Consider the following 20,000-nt stretch of genomic DNA (forward strand, 5'->3'; position numbering starts at 1 on the left):
CAAACAAAAAAGGACAATCTTTGGACAACACACAATTCAAGTACTTTAAGATTATCGGACTCCCTTTACCTTTCCAAACAGTGCACTCTTTGGTCTACTAAAGTAATTATCATCCATATACTGTAAAGGAGACAATAAACAGCTCAAAATAGACAACTCACAATTAGGAAATTTGAGTGTGGAATTGTGTGCAACTATCCAGTGCCCCACTCATTACAGCGCATATTACTAACATTGACTAGCACATTAAAGACCACAAAATACAGTCCTACTTCATATTAGCCTTTACCTGCCCAGTAGGTCTTGTTTGACACCTTGTCCACTGCCAGAATGAAGTCATCCTTGAAAAACAAAAAGCCAACTATGGAAAACAGGTAGACTAAGATAAGAGCGAGCACAGCTGTCAGAATGATGGAGCGGCCATTTCGAGTGACACTCTTGATAACATTCAGCAATGTCTCTTCTCGGTAAACCAGATCAAAAAGCTAAAAAAAAATAAGAGAGAGAGAGAGACTAATGAGTCCTTAATGATAACTTGGGCTAAGAAGCTCTAACCTGTTCGACAAGGTCAAACTATTGCCAGTAATAACATGTCAGCACTTTGTCTGAAGCTAAGGATTGTTTTGGACGTCATATTGGTTCAAATCATTCAGCTTCCGAATTGTTGGAGACCAGATCTACGATCCTAGATGTATGTTGGGAAGTTCCAACTTGCTGACCTCTGAAGCTTCTGACCAGCAATTCCCTAGATTGCTGGAGACCTTTTGCAAAAGGATCCAACTTGGACTTAGTGTCAGCAACTTGGAAAAGTTCTGATTTATTTACCTAGTTAGGAAATGGTAGAGAATAAAAAACCCTAATCCTCTTGTTAACTTCAAAACTAAATTCTAGAAACCTGTACAGAATTCCTCCAGCTACACCCCAAAACTATTTTCTTCCTCAACCACCCTTTTAACTAAGCCCAGAACATCCAAACAGACCCTACTACCTCACCACATCACAGCAAAACCCCATAAAATCCAATACTCGCCAACTCTACCCACTCAGCTCCTAATGGCTAGTCACCCATCGACTAGTATTTGCACTGCACTTTTAAACAAGTTATGGTAGCCAGTCTTTTAAAAGCTGGGGAAGGGCAGCGTTCTTTCATGTAGGCTGCACCTCGATTGACAATCAAACAAATGAATGCTGCTCCTTGGATTTTCTGGGCCAACTTTTCCTGTCAAGCTACGCTCGCTTTTTACATACATTAAAAATTAGACGCATGAGAAGTGAGCTCCCATTGAAGTTATATTAGTTCTAGCGTGATGATTGTCATGTGCAAAATGACTGTGGACACTTGGTTAAAGCCTGTTTTTGTTTGCGGAGTGTCTCCGCTGCCTGTCGGCCCTCTGTGTGGTTACATGGTGCAGGAAAGGAACAAATGACTTGCAAAACAACAAGCAAAAAAGCAGCAAAGTAGAACTTTGCTCTTTCAAGGGGATAGCACACATTAGTGCTGAAGAACTTGCTTCTGATTCAATGTGGTATCTGATTTCATAACCAGACTTCAGTGGTAAAACCAAATCAGCCTGATCTTCATTTCCAATGAGACAGAGAGCTCACTTTTCTTTTTTTTAAAAAAACACCTCCTTCCCCTTCTGGCAACTTGGCCAAATTTAAAGCTCAAAATACCCCGAAGACTTTAAAGCAAAATTCAAAAGGACCTTCATTACATACCAAGAGACTATAGAAGAATTCATGGGCAAAAAGTCCCATCACAGATATTAGTGTGTACGCTAGGTGGTAGAGAAACTCCACATCCAGGACCATCGCCATGTAACCTCTTGTGAAAGTTCCTCTGTTTCCAACAAAGCTAGTCAGGAATATTACTTTATTTCCAACCTGTTGGAGAACATGAACAAATCAAAGATCAGACACTTTATGTCAATTGATGGAGATAATGATGACTTTAAAGTGTGTGAAAGATGCAACTTCTGAAGTCACAAACTCAAAACATTAATGTGGTTTCTCTCTCCACAGATGCTGCCAAGCCTGCTCAGTTTCTCCAGCATTCTGCATTTGTTTCAGGTTTCCAGCGTCTGCAGCACTTCACTTTTACATGAAGTGTTCCACTACATTAAAGCAAGTGTCCCAAATGGTTTAAAGATGTAAAAATGCTTTTCCCCCAGGTATTTCATAAAAAATTAATTATAGTGTGTTCAAGAGATGACTGATTTTTATCTACTCTTTAACAGTTTGCTCAGAGGGGAGAAAAAAAATCTCCCTTTAAGTCACCAAAATAGCCCAACAAAACAGCCTAGGTTTCAATCAAACCAAATAGCTATGCAAATTGACATAACACAGCTAAGCAGTGACATTTCCACAGAAGTTCAAAATACACTTCTCACAGGGTTGTGTTAACTTATTGTTAAAAGGAATATCCAGGCAAGAGCTGCAGACTCAGATCTGAACTCCAGCATCACTCTGGTGTTTAACTTATGCAGTGAATTATGTCACTCTATTGAGCATGAAATTTTTAGGCTTCATTTGAAGAACGGTCAACGGACAAAAACCAAGTGCTAAAAACATTGAGATGCCAAGTCTTACTTCAGGGGAAGGACATTGTGGGATTAAGTCATGTCCAATAAAGGCTTGCACAATCTCCTCATATTTCAGAGTCTCAGACCAGTCTAATTCATAAGATAAATTTGGTGTTTTTCCCTCATTGTGCCCATGGCAGAAATTAGGGCAGTCGATTTTAAAATCAAAACGAAGTGAGGGGGATTGATACAGCCTAGAATAGTCATGTCAGACCCAAGTTTTGGTATGAGCCAAATTAGCAGGTCCTAGTAGTCTGAATAGTAAAGCAGGCCTCAGTGACCCAGCAACTCAAAAGTTCGGAGTAAACTCAGCAGGGCTCTCATTCTCAAGACCTAACTTAGGACTTGCCATTCTTGGGAGCAAGAGGAGGGTCGAATCCAGTTCAGTTGCCTTATTATTCAAATCTATCAGCACAAATGGTTTAGGTTTACAAAGTATAGAACAGCTACTCAGACACAGAGCCAGATGTAGATTGCACCCTGCGTTGCTGCACTCTGCATCAAGTCAGTTTCTTTAAGGAAAAGGATAAAACAAGAAGGGTCAATTGTAAGGGGAGGAGGGGGAACACATTCTTAAATGAGAAAAATGGAGTCCAAGAATGTGATGTTAAACTGCATACTAAATGTGTTTAATTGTATGTAGGTGGTGAGCATTAACTGGGCATTCACTTGACCTTTCTATAATTAGTCACAAGCTAAAACTGTGGTTGTTCAAGTTTAGAGCTGCGTGCTTATAATATGCAACTCTGTTAATAAATGTAAAAATTAGCTCCAGTCTGTCCTTTGCTTTCTGTAATAACGCCAAGCCAACCTTATTGCATATTTGTTCGACTTTGTTTTACTTGAAGAGGTTCAGAGGGAACAGCAGATTGCAAATCTTCACCATAAACCATTCACTCTTTAGAATGATTAGACACAAACTGAGGAAGGAAATATTAACGAGAGTTTACTTAGGACTATTCCAAGGTGATTTACATGTCCACGAGCTTGAAGGCAAATTAACATCGCAGCAACATAGTAGAGACTAACGCTTAACAGTTCAAAAATAATGAGGAGGAATCACAGCTTTCAATCAATTTGTCCAGCTTTCTGAACAGCTCAGAAACAGATAAAACTTATGACAGATTATAATTGGCCTCCTCCATAACTTGTAACTGTGTGCGCATCATGGGATGTAGCACAATGCTTTACTTTCACTAAGCAATGCTCATGGGCACAATGATCTTTCTCTTGTTTAAAAAAAAGTGACATCCACATTTAAGTAGTTTTATTTTGTTTACAAAGGAACTTCAGTAAAATCAAGAATATGAAACAAGTTCAGGTGCTATTTCTTCCATTTGAGATGCAAAGCCTTGGATTTATTAATCCTGACAAGGCATATTATCTGTATCAAACTACGTTGATTGTCACCCTGTTATGTACAACTTAGACAAGATTTTCTCAAGTTTGTTAAAACCAAAAAGCGTACTGAAAAACTCCCACAGTACTTACCAAAACCTCTTTGACCAATCTTCTGGTCACCTGAAGTAAATATATCATGTCATGTGGCTTGGTGTTATATTTCGTGTTATTAGTGAGGTATCAATGAGGAAACGTGCATATAACTAAGTGGCTACAGACCAGAAACAGGCCATTTGGAGCAGCAAACCACATATCCCTATCCTTCCTTGCCTTGCAAGCACACATCAAGTTTCCCCTATAACATAATACTATCTGCTTCGGCTGCCGTTTGGGAGCGGCAGTTATTTCCCTATTTGTGACATTCTGTTCAAAATAATTCCTTCCAAATCTTTTCATTAAGTTGTTGTTAATAGCTACTTTATGTTTCTGTCCTCTTGAACTGGACTCATCCACGAGGAAATAGTTAGTACACACCCATCCCTCCATGAAAAATTGTTTATCAGGTCTCCTCTTAATCTTCACTTTTCCAGATGAACAAACGCCAGTTTGCTCAATCAATTGTCACGATACCCTCAAAAAAAAAATCACTGTTTCTGCCTTTTTGGCTGTGCTTCTATATCCTGCTTATATTATTTGATATTAAAAGCCATAAATTGCTTCATTCTGTTGTTGGCACAAAGACAGTATTATTGTATTAGCCTAATGCAGAGACCTGAGGCACACAGAGCAAGATATCAACAGCCTCTTTTATAATGCATTGAGACCACTGGTCCACAATTACCCATCTCTCGTCTTTCCCAGGTCTTTTTTGGGCACTGGCTTTCAAGATTTCTGGTAAGTTACCAACTTGCTTCCAGTCAGCTGCTTGAGACCAATACATTAAGAGCCAGTAACAGAAGTTTTGATTAATATCAGTGCAGCTAATGATAAACATACCGATTTACCAGGATAATGCAGTATCGTGGTTCTGTCACCAAGTGAGCAATCCAGAAGCCTAGACTAATGATCTGGAGACAAGTTCAAATGCCACCAGGGCAGCTGGGGAACTGAATTTCATTAAAACAAAGATAGCTCTGAAATAAAAAGTGGGCATCAATAACAGTAAACACAAATTGTTGTAAAAACCCTTCTGATTCATCAATGCTCTTCAGAGAAAGCAATCTGCCAGCCTATTTTAAATTGGGTCTACATGATGGACACAGTCATGTAACTGACTCTTAACTATCTTGTAAATAACCAAGTAAAGCACCCAACTGTTTAGGGATGGGCAATAAATGCTAATGGTGGCACCAAAGTCCTGTGAAATTAATACAAAACATTGAGACAGAAGGTGCAAAGTCAGCAGGATATTTGGCTTCACTTGCTGGTAACGTCCCATGGTACCGAGTAGCTCGATTTTCGAGCACACTCCCTCCGTATTGCATGGTCAACTCAGTCATTGCTGCAGTGTCATCAGGACAGAAATCAACTCCGACTTGAACAGTCAGTTTGCATTCTGAAGGGAAAGCACTAAATGAAGGAGCTGACAAATAGAGTCATAGAGACGTACAGCATGGAAATAGACCCTTCAGTCCAATTCATCCATGCAGACTAGATATCCTAACCCAATCTAGTCCCAACTGCCAGCACCCAGCTCATACCCCTCCAAACCCTTCCTGTTCATATACCCATCCAAATGCCTTTTAAAATGTTGCAATTGTACTAGCCTCCACCACTTCCTCTGGCAGCTCATTCCATACATGTACCACCCTTGCATGAAAACGTTGCCCCTTAGGTCTCTTTTATATCTTCCCCCTCTCATCCTAAACCTATGCCCTCTAGTTCTGGACTCTCCCACCCCAGGGAAAAAAGAGTTTGCCTGTTTATCCAATCCATGCCCCTCATGATTTTGTAAACCTCTAAGATCACCCCCCAGCCTCTGATACTCCAGGGAAAACAGCCCCAGCCTGTTCAACCTCTCCCTATAGCTCAAATCCTCCAACCCTGGCAATATCCTTGTAAATCTTTTCTGAACCCTTTCAAGTTTCACAACATCTTTCCGATAGGAAGGAGACCAGAATTGCAGGCAATATTCCAACAGTGGCCTAACCAATGTCCTGTACAGCCGCAACATGACCTCCCAACTCCTGTACTCAATACTCTGACCAAAAAAAGAAAGCATACCAAACACCTTCTTCACTATCCTATCCACCTGCGGCTCCACTTGCAAGGAGCTATGAACCTGCACTCCAAGATCTCTTTGTTCAGCAACACTCCCTAGGACCATACCATTAAGTGTATAAGTCTGTCAGCAGAAATCAGAGGGATTTCTGGAGGAGTGCATGGAGTTGTGGAAGGCATGACAAAGAGCACCTGTGAAATTGAGATTGGACACCTCAGAGAAGGATAACTGACTTGAGATCATTTTTGGGGAAATGACAGAATGAGTGGTCTGTTGAAACTCATGCAACATGCACTTCTCCTCCATTGTGAGCTAAGAAATATGATTGACCAGAATAGCCTATTGCAGTCTAGCATTCTCCAGATATAGGTGACTGTCAGTCAGCCAGTGTGTGCCAACATATGGAAATGCTGAGTACAATTCTAACTTTGAGTCAACTCTCTCGCCATACTGATCCTGAACTGAAGACTGCCTTTGGACAATTTTTTGAAAAAAAAAGATATAATTAAAGCTTCCCCTAAAATCAAAAAATCTGATACTACTGAGAAGTATAAATTTTAACCTCTATGTTAAAAAAGTTCCAAATTGCGGACAACAAATATTTTTGAATTTGTTGTGCAAATAGCTCTTTAACTTTACACACAGATGAATCAAAGGCCTATCTGTTCGAAAAGCACCAAAATAAATAAATGAAAAGCAGCATCTTCAAGAGGGACACAGCCTCCAAACTTCTGGCAAACAAATCTTCTGCCTTGGATCACACTTCAAAGCTTCTTGCAATTAATGGCTTACGTTCTCCAATGTGAGTGAAGGAACTGTTGGGTGTAGCTACAGCTTAAGGGGTTGGCTCATGTCTTCTTGCATTCCATTGGCAACATTTCCAAGTCACGGCTTTAATACTGGAGGCCCTTTGTGAGCAGTCAACATTTTTTCTTCGAGCTTGGGGGCAGGGGTTAAGGAGTAGCACTACGTTATCTTTTGCGGAGTTAAAAGATGGGCGGCACGGTGGCACAGTGGTTAGCACTGCTGCCTCTCAGCGCCAGAGACCCGGGTTCATTTCCCGACTCGGGCGACTGACTGTGTGGAGTTTGCACATTCTCCCCGTGTCTGCATGGATTTCCTCCAGGTACTCCGGTTTCCTCTCACTGTCAAAAGATGTGCGGGTCAGGTGAATTGGCCATGTTAAATTGCCTGTAGTGTTAGGTAAGGGGTAAATGTATGGGTGGGTTGAGCTTCAGCGGATCAGTGTGGACTTGTTGGGCCGAAGGGCCTGTTTCCACACTGTAAGTAAGTCATCTTCATACTTGGGCTGTGCAGCAGTTCCTCAATTCACTGACACCGATAGATAATGAATATTGAAGCTCAGCAGGGCTAGTGTTGCCAACCCACTGATTTCATACAATGATCGCCATTGCTCAACAGACACATCCACCTTTCTCACTTTGATTGGAAACAAAGAGTCTTTATAGGAGGAATGGATGATTCTTGATCGCTGTTCAAAAAGCCTTTTCTCTACCTTTAGGATTTTGACAATGAATACACAGACAAGTTCATGGGAAAACAACACATTTAAAATGCTCCCATGTTGCTGCTTTTTGGTTGCAAACAGAAGAGATTTCTCTTCAGTCCTGTACAGTTGGTAACCCAACACAGCCAGGCTGCATTCATGGAGTGTAACGAGAGTTCGCATTTCGACAGTGAAATACTGCAAATACTGAACATCTGTTTAGTATTTGTTCTGATAGCCTTTTGGTGAAGTGCAAGATGTTCAACCTGCAAGGGTTGGTTTCACTCAAGAATTCAGGCAAGGGGGAGGTGATATTGACACAATTATAGAATCAAAGGATGGATCCAACAATGGCGTTAATGGTTAAACTCTGCCGCAAGAGAAAACAGGATGAGTGATTAAGGTCTGAAGCTGTTGACTTAATGTTGTAAAATGCCTTCAACTTACTGACTTGGTCAAAAGTTGGAAAAAGATTAAGAGACTTAACCTCTCATTTTATAAATTGTTATATGGCTTTTACACATTTTTGAACAGGAAGGACAGGGATCTCTGTTGTGCAACTTTGCAGTAACTTATTCACAAACAATGGAATCTCCCAACGATCACTGAACCACTCACCTGACATAAACCTCTCTTTTTGAATGCATGACACCTACGTTAAATCTGTCATTATCTTGTGCTCTTAAACGTGAAAGCTTTAATGGACAAGGAGCTATTTTATCCAATAAGTAAAGGGATTGCATTCATACTCGAATTGACCCTCATAGTGTCATTCTTTCTAACTTTTCTGATGCCCAATGTTAGCTGGCTGCATATCTCTAGAACCTTCATGGTGCAGGAATTCTTAAGGGATTTTGAATTCAAGCTGCCCAGAGGGACGCCTTGTGTTGGATTTCACACCTTGAAGTCGTACTTTCAGAGCATTCTGCAGTTTCCCAATTATTTAGTACAATTGCTACTAATAAAGGTCAACTAATGCAGAACCAGTGTTCAGTGGAAACTTGGTGGCCTGTATCAGGCAAAGGCACATTGGGTGGAACTTTCCCTGCTACACTGTGATTCTGGAACAGTTAGTCACCAAAGTGAAAGTGCCTTCAAAATCTTGCTCGGGGTAAAGAGGATCATAATTGGCGTTCATTTAAAATCACAGTTTTAAATTCTCTTCCTTCTCTCCACGGCACTGACCCTGAAAAGATTTGGAGTTGTTTTGCTCAATGTATGAAATTAGATCAGAACAGCTTGTTCTGGACAGTCACTCTATTTGCCGAAAAATTCTCAAGTCAGCCCCATCAATTCATCAGGGAGAGGGCAGTGTCTGTATTCTATATTGGAGGACAAACAAAATTGAGTGGGATTTACAATGTGCAAACTGACCAGCTAACCATAGACAGAGACACGCTGCGCGCACACACACATACGGCTGAAAGAGCCACACAGGGAGGGAGACAGATTTTGGACTGAAATTCCACGGCTTATAGCGTTGGCAACCAAAGTTATTGCCTCTAATAGTACAGCAGTTAAAATGGGGTATAAGCATTACGTTCATCAAGAGAGAACTGAAATGCAAACATCTGGAAAGGTTGAAGTGGAACATTCAGAGCCAGGGAAGAGTAAAGCCCTAGAGGGAGTTGATTAGAATTTTAAAATCAGTCACTGGATTGGGAGCCAATGTCAGTCAACATGCACGCCAATGATAATGTCAATCTGCCCAACAGCCTCCTCTCAGATACCTCCCTCTCACTCCATCAATACAACCTCCCTACTTCATTCCCACCCACTCAGGTACTTATCTAGATTCTTAAGTAGACAAATTCAGCTATTTGGCTGAACTACTTAATGGTGGTTTTGTGTTTAACATTTTTATTGGATTGACTCAAAAGACACTGCAATGGCCTAATGTACTCTCAGTGGATTAGAAATCCAGACACACAGTTCATGACTGGGGACCTGGGTTCGAATCCCATTTGGGCTGATGGTAAGTGTGAATTCAATTTTTCAATAACCTACTCCAGCCCACTGCAATGTAATTGACTGTTAACCACTCTCTGTAGTGGCCTAGCAAGCCACACAGTTGCTAAAAAGGGAAAAATAAAAATCAGATGGATCAGCTGGCATCGAACAGAAAAGGTCAATGGCAAATTCAGCCTTGTCTATCTTGCAATATTCTTCTTATTAACATCGAGGAGTTAATGGAGAAAGTGAGGTCTGCAGATCAGAGCTGAAAATGTGTTGCTGGAAAAGCGCAGCAGGTCAGGCAGCATCCAAGGAACAGGAAATTCGACGTTTCGGGCATAAGCCCTTCTTCAGGAATCATTCCTGAAGGGCCAATGACCGAAACATCAAATTTCCTGTTCCTTGGATGCTGCCTGACCTGCTGTGCTTTTCCAACAACACATTTTCATCTAGGAGTTAATGCCAATATGAGGAGTGTGGTCACCCAGTCTAGTCAAGCTACAGCCTGACAATCATACTTACAGAAGCATCACAGACACACCATCACGGTCCCTGGATATGTCCTGTCCCACCAGATGTGACAGCACAGTGGTATACAGTCAAGTGAATAAATGCCTTGGGAGGCCTCAAAATTGACTCTGGGCCTCATGAACACTCTTGGTTTCAGGTCACACATAGGCGCGAAAACATCCTGCTGATTACCATGTACAGTCCAACATCGGCTGATGAATCAATACTCCTCAGTGTTGAACAGCACTTGCAGAAAACTGTGTGGCAAGGGCATACAATGTACTCTGGGTGGGGGATTTCAATGTCCACCATCTAAAGGGGCTTGGCAACAGCACTGCCGATTGAACTGGTCGGGTCTGAAAGGACCTAGCTGCTAGCCTGGGTCTGCAGGAGGTAATGAGAGAACCAAAATGAGGGAAAAACACAATTTTGAAAGGATTAGCTTCCCTACAGTGTGGAAACAGGCCCTTCCAACAAGTCCACACCGACCCTCCGTAGAGCAATCCACCCAGACGCATTCCCCTACATTCACCCCTGACTAATGCACCCAACACTACGGGCCATTTAGCATGGCCACTTCACCTAACTACCCTTATTCTCATCAAGCTGCCCACCACAGCTGCATCTGTCCATAACACTATCAGCAAGAATGACCACCACATGGTGTTTGTAGAAATCAAGTCCCACCCTCACATTCAGAATACCGTCCATATTGTTGAGACACACTATTGCCATTCCAAATCAGATAGACTTCAAACTGATCTAGCAACTCAATACTGGGCATCCATGAGGCATTATGGGCCATTAACATCAAAGATGTATTCAAACATAATCTGTAACTTCTGGGCCTGCTTAAGCCCCAGCCAACTATTACCATCAAGTCAGGGGATCAACCCTGGTTCAGTGGAGGATGGCTTGCCAGGAGCAGTGTCCACAATACTGAACACTGGTGAAGCTATCAAACAAGATTACATGAGCACCAAAAAGCACAAGTAGTAAGTGATAGCTAAACAATCCCACAATAATGGCACATCCAGCTGTGAATGGTGGTGGACAATGAAACAACTCCCTAAAGGAGGCAGCTCCACAAAATATCCACATCCTTCGCGATTGGGGAGCCCAGCACATCAGTGCAAAAGATACTGTTGATGGATTCACGGAACTCTTTAGCCAGAAGTGACGAGTGGATTATCCATCTCTGTCTTCTCCAGAGATCCCCAACATCAGAGATACCAGTCTTCAGCCAATTGGATTCATTCCATGTGAAGTAATGAAATGGCTGAAGTTCTGCAAAGGCCATGGGCCATGAAAACATTCTGGCAATAGCACTAAAAACATGCTCTAGAACTTGGTAAACTCCCAGCCAAGCCATTCCAATACAGCTATAACACTGGAATTTACCCAGAAATGTGGAAAATTGCCCAGCTATATCCTTGGTGTCAGGTGCAACTCCAACTAGCAGAGAGTTTTCCCCCTACTTCCAATTATGTCCTGTGTACTAAACGCTGGACAAATCCAATCCAGCATGTCACTGCCCCACCAGTCTACTCTCCATCATCAGTGAAGTGATGGAAGGTGCCGTCAACAATGTTATCCAGCAGCACCAGTTCAGCAATAACAGGCTTGGTGATACCCAGTTTAGATTCCACCAGGGCTAATCAGGTTCTGATTTCATTACAGTCTTGGGTCAATCACAGACAAAGATGCCGAATTCCAGAGGAGAGGCGAGAAGGACAATGCTCGACATCAAGGCTGCACTTAACTGAATGCAGCACCATGGAGACCGAGCAAAACTGGAATAATTGGAAGTCGGGGGAAAACTCTCCACTGGTTGGAGTTACACCTGGCACAAACTAAGATGGTTGAGATTGTTGGAGGTCAGTCACCTCAGCTCCAAGATATCTCTGCAGTAGTTCCTCAGGGTAGTGTCTGAGGCCCAACCATCTCTAGCTGCTTCATTAATGACCTTGCTACCATATAACTTTAGAGGAGGGAATGTTTGTTGATGATTGCGCACCATTTGCAATCCCACAGGCAATGAAGCCATCTGTGCCAGAATGCAATAAGATCTGGACAATATCCAGATTTGGCACCACACAAGTGTCAGGCAACACCCATCTCCAATGAGAGAGAATATAACAATCACATCAATTGCATTACAAATTGCTGAATCACCCATTATCAACATCCTGGCTGTACCTGAAGTTGTCTTGTCATCTAACTACTGCAGCTGCAAGAGAAGGTCAGAGGCGAGGAATCTTGCAATGAGTAATTCACCTCTTGACTCCCCAAAATCTGCCCACAATTTGCAAAGCAAGAGTCAAGAATGTGAGGAAATAATCCCCACTCGTCAAGTTGCTTACAGTTCCAACAACTCTCAAAGCAGCTCCACACTGTCTAGGGTAAGCAGCCTACTTGTTTGGCACAATTCACAATATCCACAAAGGATGGTTAGTAGCAACAGCACGCACCATCTAAAAGATGCAGTACAGAAATTACTGAAGCTTCTTGGACAGTACCTTCCAAATTCCTGACCAGTTTCATTTAGAAGAACAAGGGCAGCAGATACATTGCAACATCACCACCTGCAGGTTCCCTCTCCAAGCTACTCACCATCCTGACGTGGAAACGTATGGTTATTCTTTTCAGTATCACAGGTTTAAAATCCTTTAACATCCGCCTTAAGAGCAATGTGGGCATACCTACAACAAGTGATGAGCAACAATTTAAGGTGGCAGAGTGTGTCATAGGGGCCCACAGCATGGAAATAGGCTCTTCAGCCCACTTGCCCCTCCTGCCAAGTTTTCATAATCAAACTAGCCCCATTTGCCCCTGTTTGGTCCATATCCCTCCATACTTATCCCATCCATGTTCCTGTCTAAATGACACAACTTTACTCATTTCCACCATGAACTATGGTAGCCTGTTCCAAACACTCACCACCCTCTGAAAAAAGTGTCTTTCTGAATCCTCTTGTATCTCTCCCCTTAAACCTATGCCCTCTAGTTTTGGACTTCACCATGAAAAGATGTTGACTACCTACTTTACATAGACACATTTATCTCTCATTATTTTATAGACCACTATTAGGTCACTCCTCAGTTTCCTACGCTCCAGGGAAACCTATCTAACCTCTCTATAATTTAAACCTTCCAGCCCAGATAGCACTATTTTTAGTTTAATAATATTCTTAAAATAGTAGTGCGACCAGAACTGCATGCAGTACTCCAAACGTGGCTTCACCAACGTCTCATACAGTTGCAACAAGATGTCCCAACTCCTATGCTCAGTGTTCTGACAGATGAAAGTTTGCCAAAGGCTTTCTTCACTACCCTGTCTACCTGCAATTCCACTTTCAAGGAGCTGCAAATCTGTACCCCTAGATCTCCTTGTTCAGTAACACTCCCCAGGGCCCTAGTATTGACTGTGCAAGTTCTGTCCTGGTTTGACCCACAAAATGACAGTTTGGCAGCTCATCACAGCCTTATCAAGAAGAACTAGGGATGGGCAATAAATGCTGGCCAGCCAGTGACACCCACACCCCGTGAGGGAATTAAACAAACAACATTTGGTCAAATGACTCATTTGTCCCTTGGTTGTAGAAAGATACACAAAACAACCCAAAGTAGATCATAATAGTTCATTGTAATCAAGTCCCATTGTTGACCGACCCTAGATCCAAGCTGTTAAAATACCATTTAGTAAAACGTTTAGTAACAGTGCCACTGCCTATTAACTTGCATCATAAGCAACAGTGACATTGCAACATGTTGCTTAATTCTATCAAATCTGCTTTCTCAATTTAAGGTTGCGTGGTGGCTCAGTGCTTAGCACTGTCTGCCACACAACACCAGGGACCTGGGTTCAATTCCAGCCTCATGCGACCGTCCGTGTGGTGTTTGCACATTCGCCCCTTTAGGTTTCCTCTAGATACCCCGGTTTCCTCTGACAGTCCAAAGAGTGCAGGCCAGGTGGATTAGCCATGGATAATGCGGGGTTACAGGGATAGGGTAGGTGACGGGTCTGGATGAGATGCCCTTCAGAGGGGTAGTAAGGACTCGATGGGCCTAATGGCCTGTTTTCCCATCGTAATTCCTAGAATCCCGACACTGACAATATCAACGACTTTGCATTGAAACATGATTAAACATGGGATATCACGAGATGCTCATTCCATGGAGCTTTTAACATCCTTTAGAACTGAAATGTCTTCAGAGTGCAAACTTTAGCAACAGTTCAGGAGGTAGGAGAACAAGGCACTGAAGGTCCCAGCAGCAACTCTCATGTTTGGTATAACACCGAGGTCATTTCACCAACCCCCTCTCAACAGCAGCTACAGTGGGAGAAGCTGAAGAAATCAGATGTGCTAACATCCAGAAGGGGCACAGTCCAGAGATAAGTTTTCTCAATGGTTTCTTGATAATAGCTTTGCTGCTTTAAACAAGTTGCTCCAAGCCCCTATCATTCAGTTATGACAACTCAAGCTGTTCCTTGAGCAGATTTTCATCCACACATCATTCTTTGGTGCAGTGAAAGTACCAATAACCAGGCTTTGCCCTCAAAATAACCTTCATCTGTAATCATCGAAGTTGCTTGAAATTATTTTGTGGGACATGGGCATTGCAGACTAGGCTAGCATTTATGACCCATTTCTAACTGACCAGGAGAAAATGGTGGTGAACCACTGCAGCCCAAGTGGTGTAGACACTCACATTGTCAATGGGTCAAAATCGAGTAAAAAGTGAGGTCTGCAGATGCTGGAGATCAGAGCTGAAAATGTGTTGCTGGTTAAAGCACAGCAGGTTAGGCAGCATCCAAGGAACAGGAAATTCGACGTTTCGGGCCAGGCTCTGGCCCGAAAGTCGAATTTCCTGTTCCTTGGATGCTGCCTAACCTGCTGTGCTTTAACCAGCAACACATTTTCAGAATGGGTCAAAATCCCCTCTTAGAAATGAGGGAAGTGACTATGGAATTTCAAGTTTTGCTGGTGTGTAGATCTGAAGGAGCATGCAACTGTTCTCATTCATTTGTTGACATTGTTCTTTTAGGTGGTAGAGGTCGTTGGTTTAAAGTCAGATGTACAGCACGGAATCAGACCCTTCTGTCCAACTCGACCATGCTGACCAGATATCCAAACCCAATCTAGTCCCACCTGCCAGCACCTGGCCCATATCCCTCCAAACCCTTCCTATTCATATACTCATCCAAATGCCTCTTAAAATGTTGCAATTGTACCAGCCTCCACCACTTCCTCTGGCAGCTCATTCCATACACGTACCACTCTCTGCGTGAAAAGGTTCCCCTTAGGTCTCTTTTATATCTTTTCCCTCTCACCATAAACCTATACCCTCTACTTCTGGACTCCCTGACCCCAGGAAAAAGACTTGGTCTATTTAACCTATCCATGCCAGTCATGATTTTATAATCCTCTATAGGGTCACCCCTCAGCCTCCGACACACCAGGGAATATAGCCTCGGCCTATTCAACCTCTCCCTATAGCTCAGATCCTCCAACCTTGGCAGCATCTTTGTAAATCTTTTCTGAACCCTTTCAAGTTTCATAACATCTTTCTGATAGGAAGGAGACCAGAATTTCACACAATATTCCAATAGTGGCCTAACCAATATCCTGTACAGCTGCAACATGACTTCCTGACTCCTGTACTCAATACAGTGACCAATAAAGGAAAGCATACCAAAACGCCTTCTTCATTATCCTATCTACCTGCGACTCCACTTTCAAGGAGCTATGAACCTGCACTCCAAGGTCTCTTTGTTCAGCAACATTCCCTAGGACCTTACTATTAAGTGTATAAGTCCTGCTAAGATTTGCTTTCCCAAAATGCAGCACCTTACATTTATCTAAATTAAACTCCATCTGCCACCCCTCAGCCCATTGGCCCATCTGATCAAGATTCCGTTGTAATCTGAGGTAACCTCCTTTGCTGTCCACTACACCTCCAATTTTGGTGTCATCAGCAACCTTACTAACTATATCTCTTATGCTCACATCCAAATCATTTATATAAAAAGGATGAAAAATAGTGGACCCAGCACCAATCCTTGTGGCATTCCACTGGTCACAGGCCTCCAGTCTGGAAAAACAGCCTTCCACCACCACCCTCTGTCTTCTACCTTTGAGCAAGTTCTGTTCCCAAATGGCTCGTTCTCCCTGTATTCCATGAGATCTAACTTTGCTCACCAGTCTTCCATGGGGAACCTTGTCAAATGCCTTACTGAAGTCCATATAGATCACATCTACTGCTCTGCCCTCATCAACCCTCTTTGTTACTTCTTCAAAAAAAAAACTCAATCAAGTTTGAGAGACATGATTTCCCATGCATAAAGACATTGGGAGGTGATGGAAGGGTCTTTTACAGACGATCACAACGTATTTCGTAAAATGATAAACAAAGCCACCACAACACATCTTTGGCAAAGGCAATGAATGTTCTAGGTGATCGATGTGATGCCAACCTAACAGGCTGGCAAGTATAATGTATTCAAGTACGTGCAAGAGAACAGTGAATCTCATCTTTCCAGGTCCCTTCTTTTCTTCCTCCTACCCCATCCACTTCTCAAACTGGACAGGCTCCATCCTTCAACATTGCCTGCCTTCACCTTATTCATTGCACCTCAGTGCTCTAGTTACAATGAGGGACACTACATCTCCTATTGAATGACAGCACATCAAGGCACCAACTAATTACCTTTCAAAATGTAGAAGCCATGATAGTTAAGTACCAAAGAACTGTAGGACCTGAATTCTTGAACAATATTTCATTTGGAGCAAAGGATTGTCTTTATGTCCAAACTTCCTGTAAAACAGCTGTAGATGGGACATCTTTTCATGGGCACACTAGCAGTTGCACCCACAACCCTATGCATCATCTCATCAAGCACAGACTAAGACTACAGGGCAACGTAATGGATCAATAAAGTCAGAGTTGAGAGTGTGTTGCTGAGAAAGTACAGCAGGTGAGGCAGCATCTGAGCAGCAGGAAAGTTGATATTTCGGGCATAAGCCTTGCATCAGGAATAGGGCTTGTGGGCCAGGGAGGCTGAGAGATAAATGGGAGGGGGGTAGAGCTGGGGTGTGTGGGGGGGGGGGGGGGGGGGGGGGAGGAAGTAGTTGAGAAAGCAATAGGTGGAGGATGGTGAGGGAGAAGGTGACAGACAGGTCTGGAGGGGAGTGCCGGCTGAGTTGGAGGTTTGGAACTCTGATAACATCGTGGGGTGGTGGTGGTGGGTGGTTGGTTGGGTGGGGATGGGGGTGGGGGTGGGGGGAATGGGAATGAGGAAGCTGTTGAAATACACAAATCCCATATGGTTGCAGGGTTCAAGACAGAGTAGGAGGCTTTCTTCCTCCAGGCGTCAGTCAAGCCTGGCCCTCTCCAATACAAAGCCTGTCTACATCCTTTTTAATGGCTGGACAAGGCACGACTTATGAACAGGAAGTCTGATTAATCTGCTCTCCTCCCTAAGCCATGGCACAGAACTGAATCCCAACAGACATTCACACACCAGCTGTTGAAGAGTCTCAAACCAGAGACCTTCTGGCTGGTCACACCAACAACTGGACTTTACACAGTACCAACCAAATTCAGAGAACAACCCAAGTGGGTGACCAGACACTTGATCAAAGTTTTGAGGTGCATCTTAGGAGAGAGAAGGGTGCAGATAACATATTCACCCACAAATCTATTTCAAGACTACTTTTGACTAGTTTCCTTGCATTGTTCTGTTAGAACACTTGCTGATCAAAAGCTCTTGAGCCCAGTTATCTCAGGATTGCAATTTCATGAAATACTCACGTTAAAAGCTCCCAACAAATAGAGGGTTGGCTCTAAACCAACTGAGAATATAAGTCGCAAAATCGTAGAGGCTATCAAAGCTCGGATACCATGGGGTTTCGGAAGGGCAATCACGATGGCCAGAGATATACAGACAGCTGTCCACAGCAGGCCCGATAAGTGTGCCTCCAAAGTACCTGCATACAAATGAGACAGTTAGCTCAATGCAAAACCAGTTTCTTGCACAAGACACAAGAGGTTCACTGAAAACTGCCAAACATGGCCCGGGCAGGAAAGTTCCTATTCCATGTACAGTATTGCAGTGGACAATGGGCAACAGAAGGATTCACATTTGAAGAAATTAATCGGAATGTCCCTCCTCCACCAAAAGATAGAACCAACCACAAAACCATTCATTTCAACATAGTTGGCTGCTTCTAAATTGAGATTTAAAGCTTCTAAGCGTTCAGGCTTAATACGTATTCCTTTCCCAGCAAAGGAATGGAATCAGAGGGATTTAGGTTAGATTAGATTAGATTACTTACAGTGTGGAAACAGGCCCTTCAGCCCAACAAGTCCACACTGACCCACTGAAGCGCAACCCACCCATACCCTTATATTTGCCCCTTACCTAACACTATGGGCAATTTAACATGGCCAATTCACCTGACCTGCACATCTTTGGACTGTGGGAGGAAACCGGAGCACCCGGAGGAAACCCACGCAGACACGGGGAGAACATGCAAACTCCACACAGTCAGTCGTCTGAGGCGGGAATTGAACCCGGGTCTCCGGCACGGTGAGGCAGCAGTGCTAACCACTGTGCCACCATGCCGCCCACGTATAAATCTTTGCCATTATCGATTGATTAGATAGGGAAGATGGTCAGTGGACCTTAGCACACTCAAAGTCATTCCAGAATGAAGAAATTTGGAGAGGGAGAGCGAGGACTACAAAATGAGAGCCTACCCCCTGTCCGGCCAGACTAGGAAAATGGACACTATTTTAGACTCTGCACTGTCAACAACAGTAATCAGTTGTTGTTGACATTAGTCCTGTCCTGAATGTCATAATTCAATTACTAACAAGATAAAAAAGGTATCATTAACAGATCTCTGTCAAATTGCTCTTGGAAAATTGATGTTATAAACACAGGAGTGTTAATCTCTGCAACACACAATACATTAATCTGATGCATATCTTTGACATTATCTCTGAACAACTATTTAAGCTGCCAACGTGAGATTAATAAAATTGATCAAGAAGCTGAAGATATTCTGGTTGAGGATTTCCTCCATGACGTGGTCAGTGGAAATATAGCCGGGGAGGATTTCTACCTGTCGTTGGACTCAATAGTGGCCTTGCAAAATTACCTGAATCTCTAGTTTTTGAGGGGTTACTAACAACATTCCCAATTGTGCTTGCGATTGGACAACTTTAGGGACTAACAGAATCAGTGGACTTCAATACTGCCTTGATGAACTGTAAAGACCATCTTCCTCTATTTTTTCATAGTTTTGATGGACTGAATATTTTTGGTGGACTGAAATGGGAAGTGCACAGTTCTTCAAAAACAAAATTGTGCAATGGGTTACTATACATTTTAAAAGCAAGTTACCTGATCTCATTGTAAGTGCTGCTTACGTTGCTGTTTGTTCAAGCAGTAGGGAGAAGTTACTACACAGCAACTGCACAACACAACTGGGGCGGTGAGCGCAAAATGATATGCAGCTGGCAGCTGATTGGCCTGTGGCGTGGTGACTAGTTGTCAATGACAAAGGCCTCTGACTTACAAACAGCTATATGATTGGCTACCAGGGAGCCAAACAACTTGTGGATGTGAATGTTTGGCCAGAAGCCATTCGATCTCCCAAGAAGGTCAATCTGTCTTTTTTCTCTGCTGTCAAAAAAACCTCAGGCCTGAACAAAGCCAGTTTATTTCACACATTTGTTGAGAGTTGTGACTTTTAACAAAGTAAGATCTCTTTATGAACGGTTGATATAAAACTCTACTGGTTAAAGCACTTGCCCATTTTTAAATTCCTCCTATACATACTCTCTCAGACACAATTAAAACATAGGTGGGGTGGGTG

At 42.9% G+C, this 20,000-nt stretch overlaps 1 protein-coding gene across 1 annotated transcript in view; it reads right to left on the reverse strand.

Moving 5' to 3' along the window:
• The window catches only part of itpr1b (inositol 1,4,5-trisphosphate receptor, type 1b), a 505,447-nt gene that overhangs the window by 111,421 nt on the left and 374,026 nt on the right, over nt 1-20,000 (reverse strand). Inside the window, exons 52-54 of the mRNA XM_060835732.1 lie at nt 17,929-18,104; nt 1,720-1,884; nt 290-485 (exon numbers count right to left, since the gene is read on the reverse strand). Coding sequence (XP_060691715.1) covers nt 290-485; nt 1,720-1,884; nt 17,929-18,104 — 537 coding nt within the window. The remainder of the gene's footprint in view (nt 1-289; nt 486-1,719; nt 1,885-17,928; nt 18,105-20,000) is intronic.

Source organism: Hemiscyllium ocellatum, chromosome 14, assembly GCF_020745735.1.
Source record: "Hemiscyllium ocellatum isolate sHemOce1 chromosome 14, sHemOce1.pat.X.cur, whole genome shotgun sequence".
NCBI lineage: Eukaryota > Metazoa > Chordata > Chondrichthyes > Orectolobiformes > Hemiscylliidae > Hemiscyllium > Hemiscyllium ocellatum.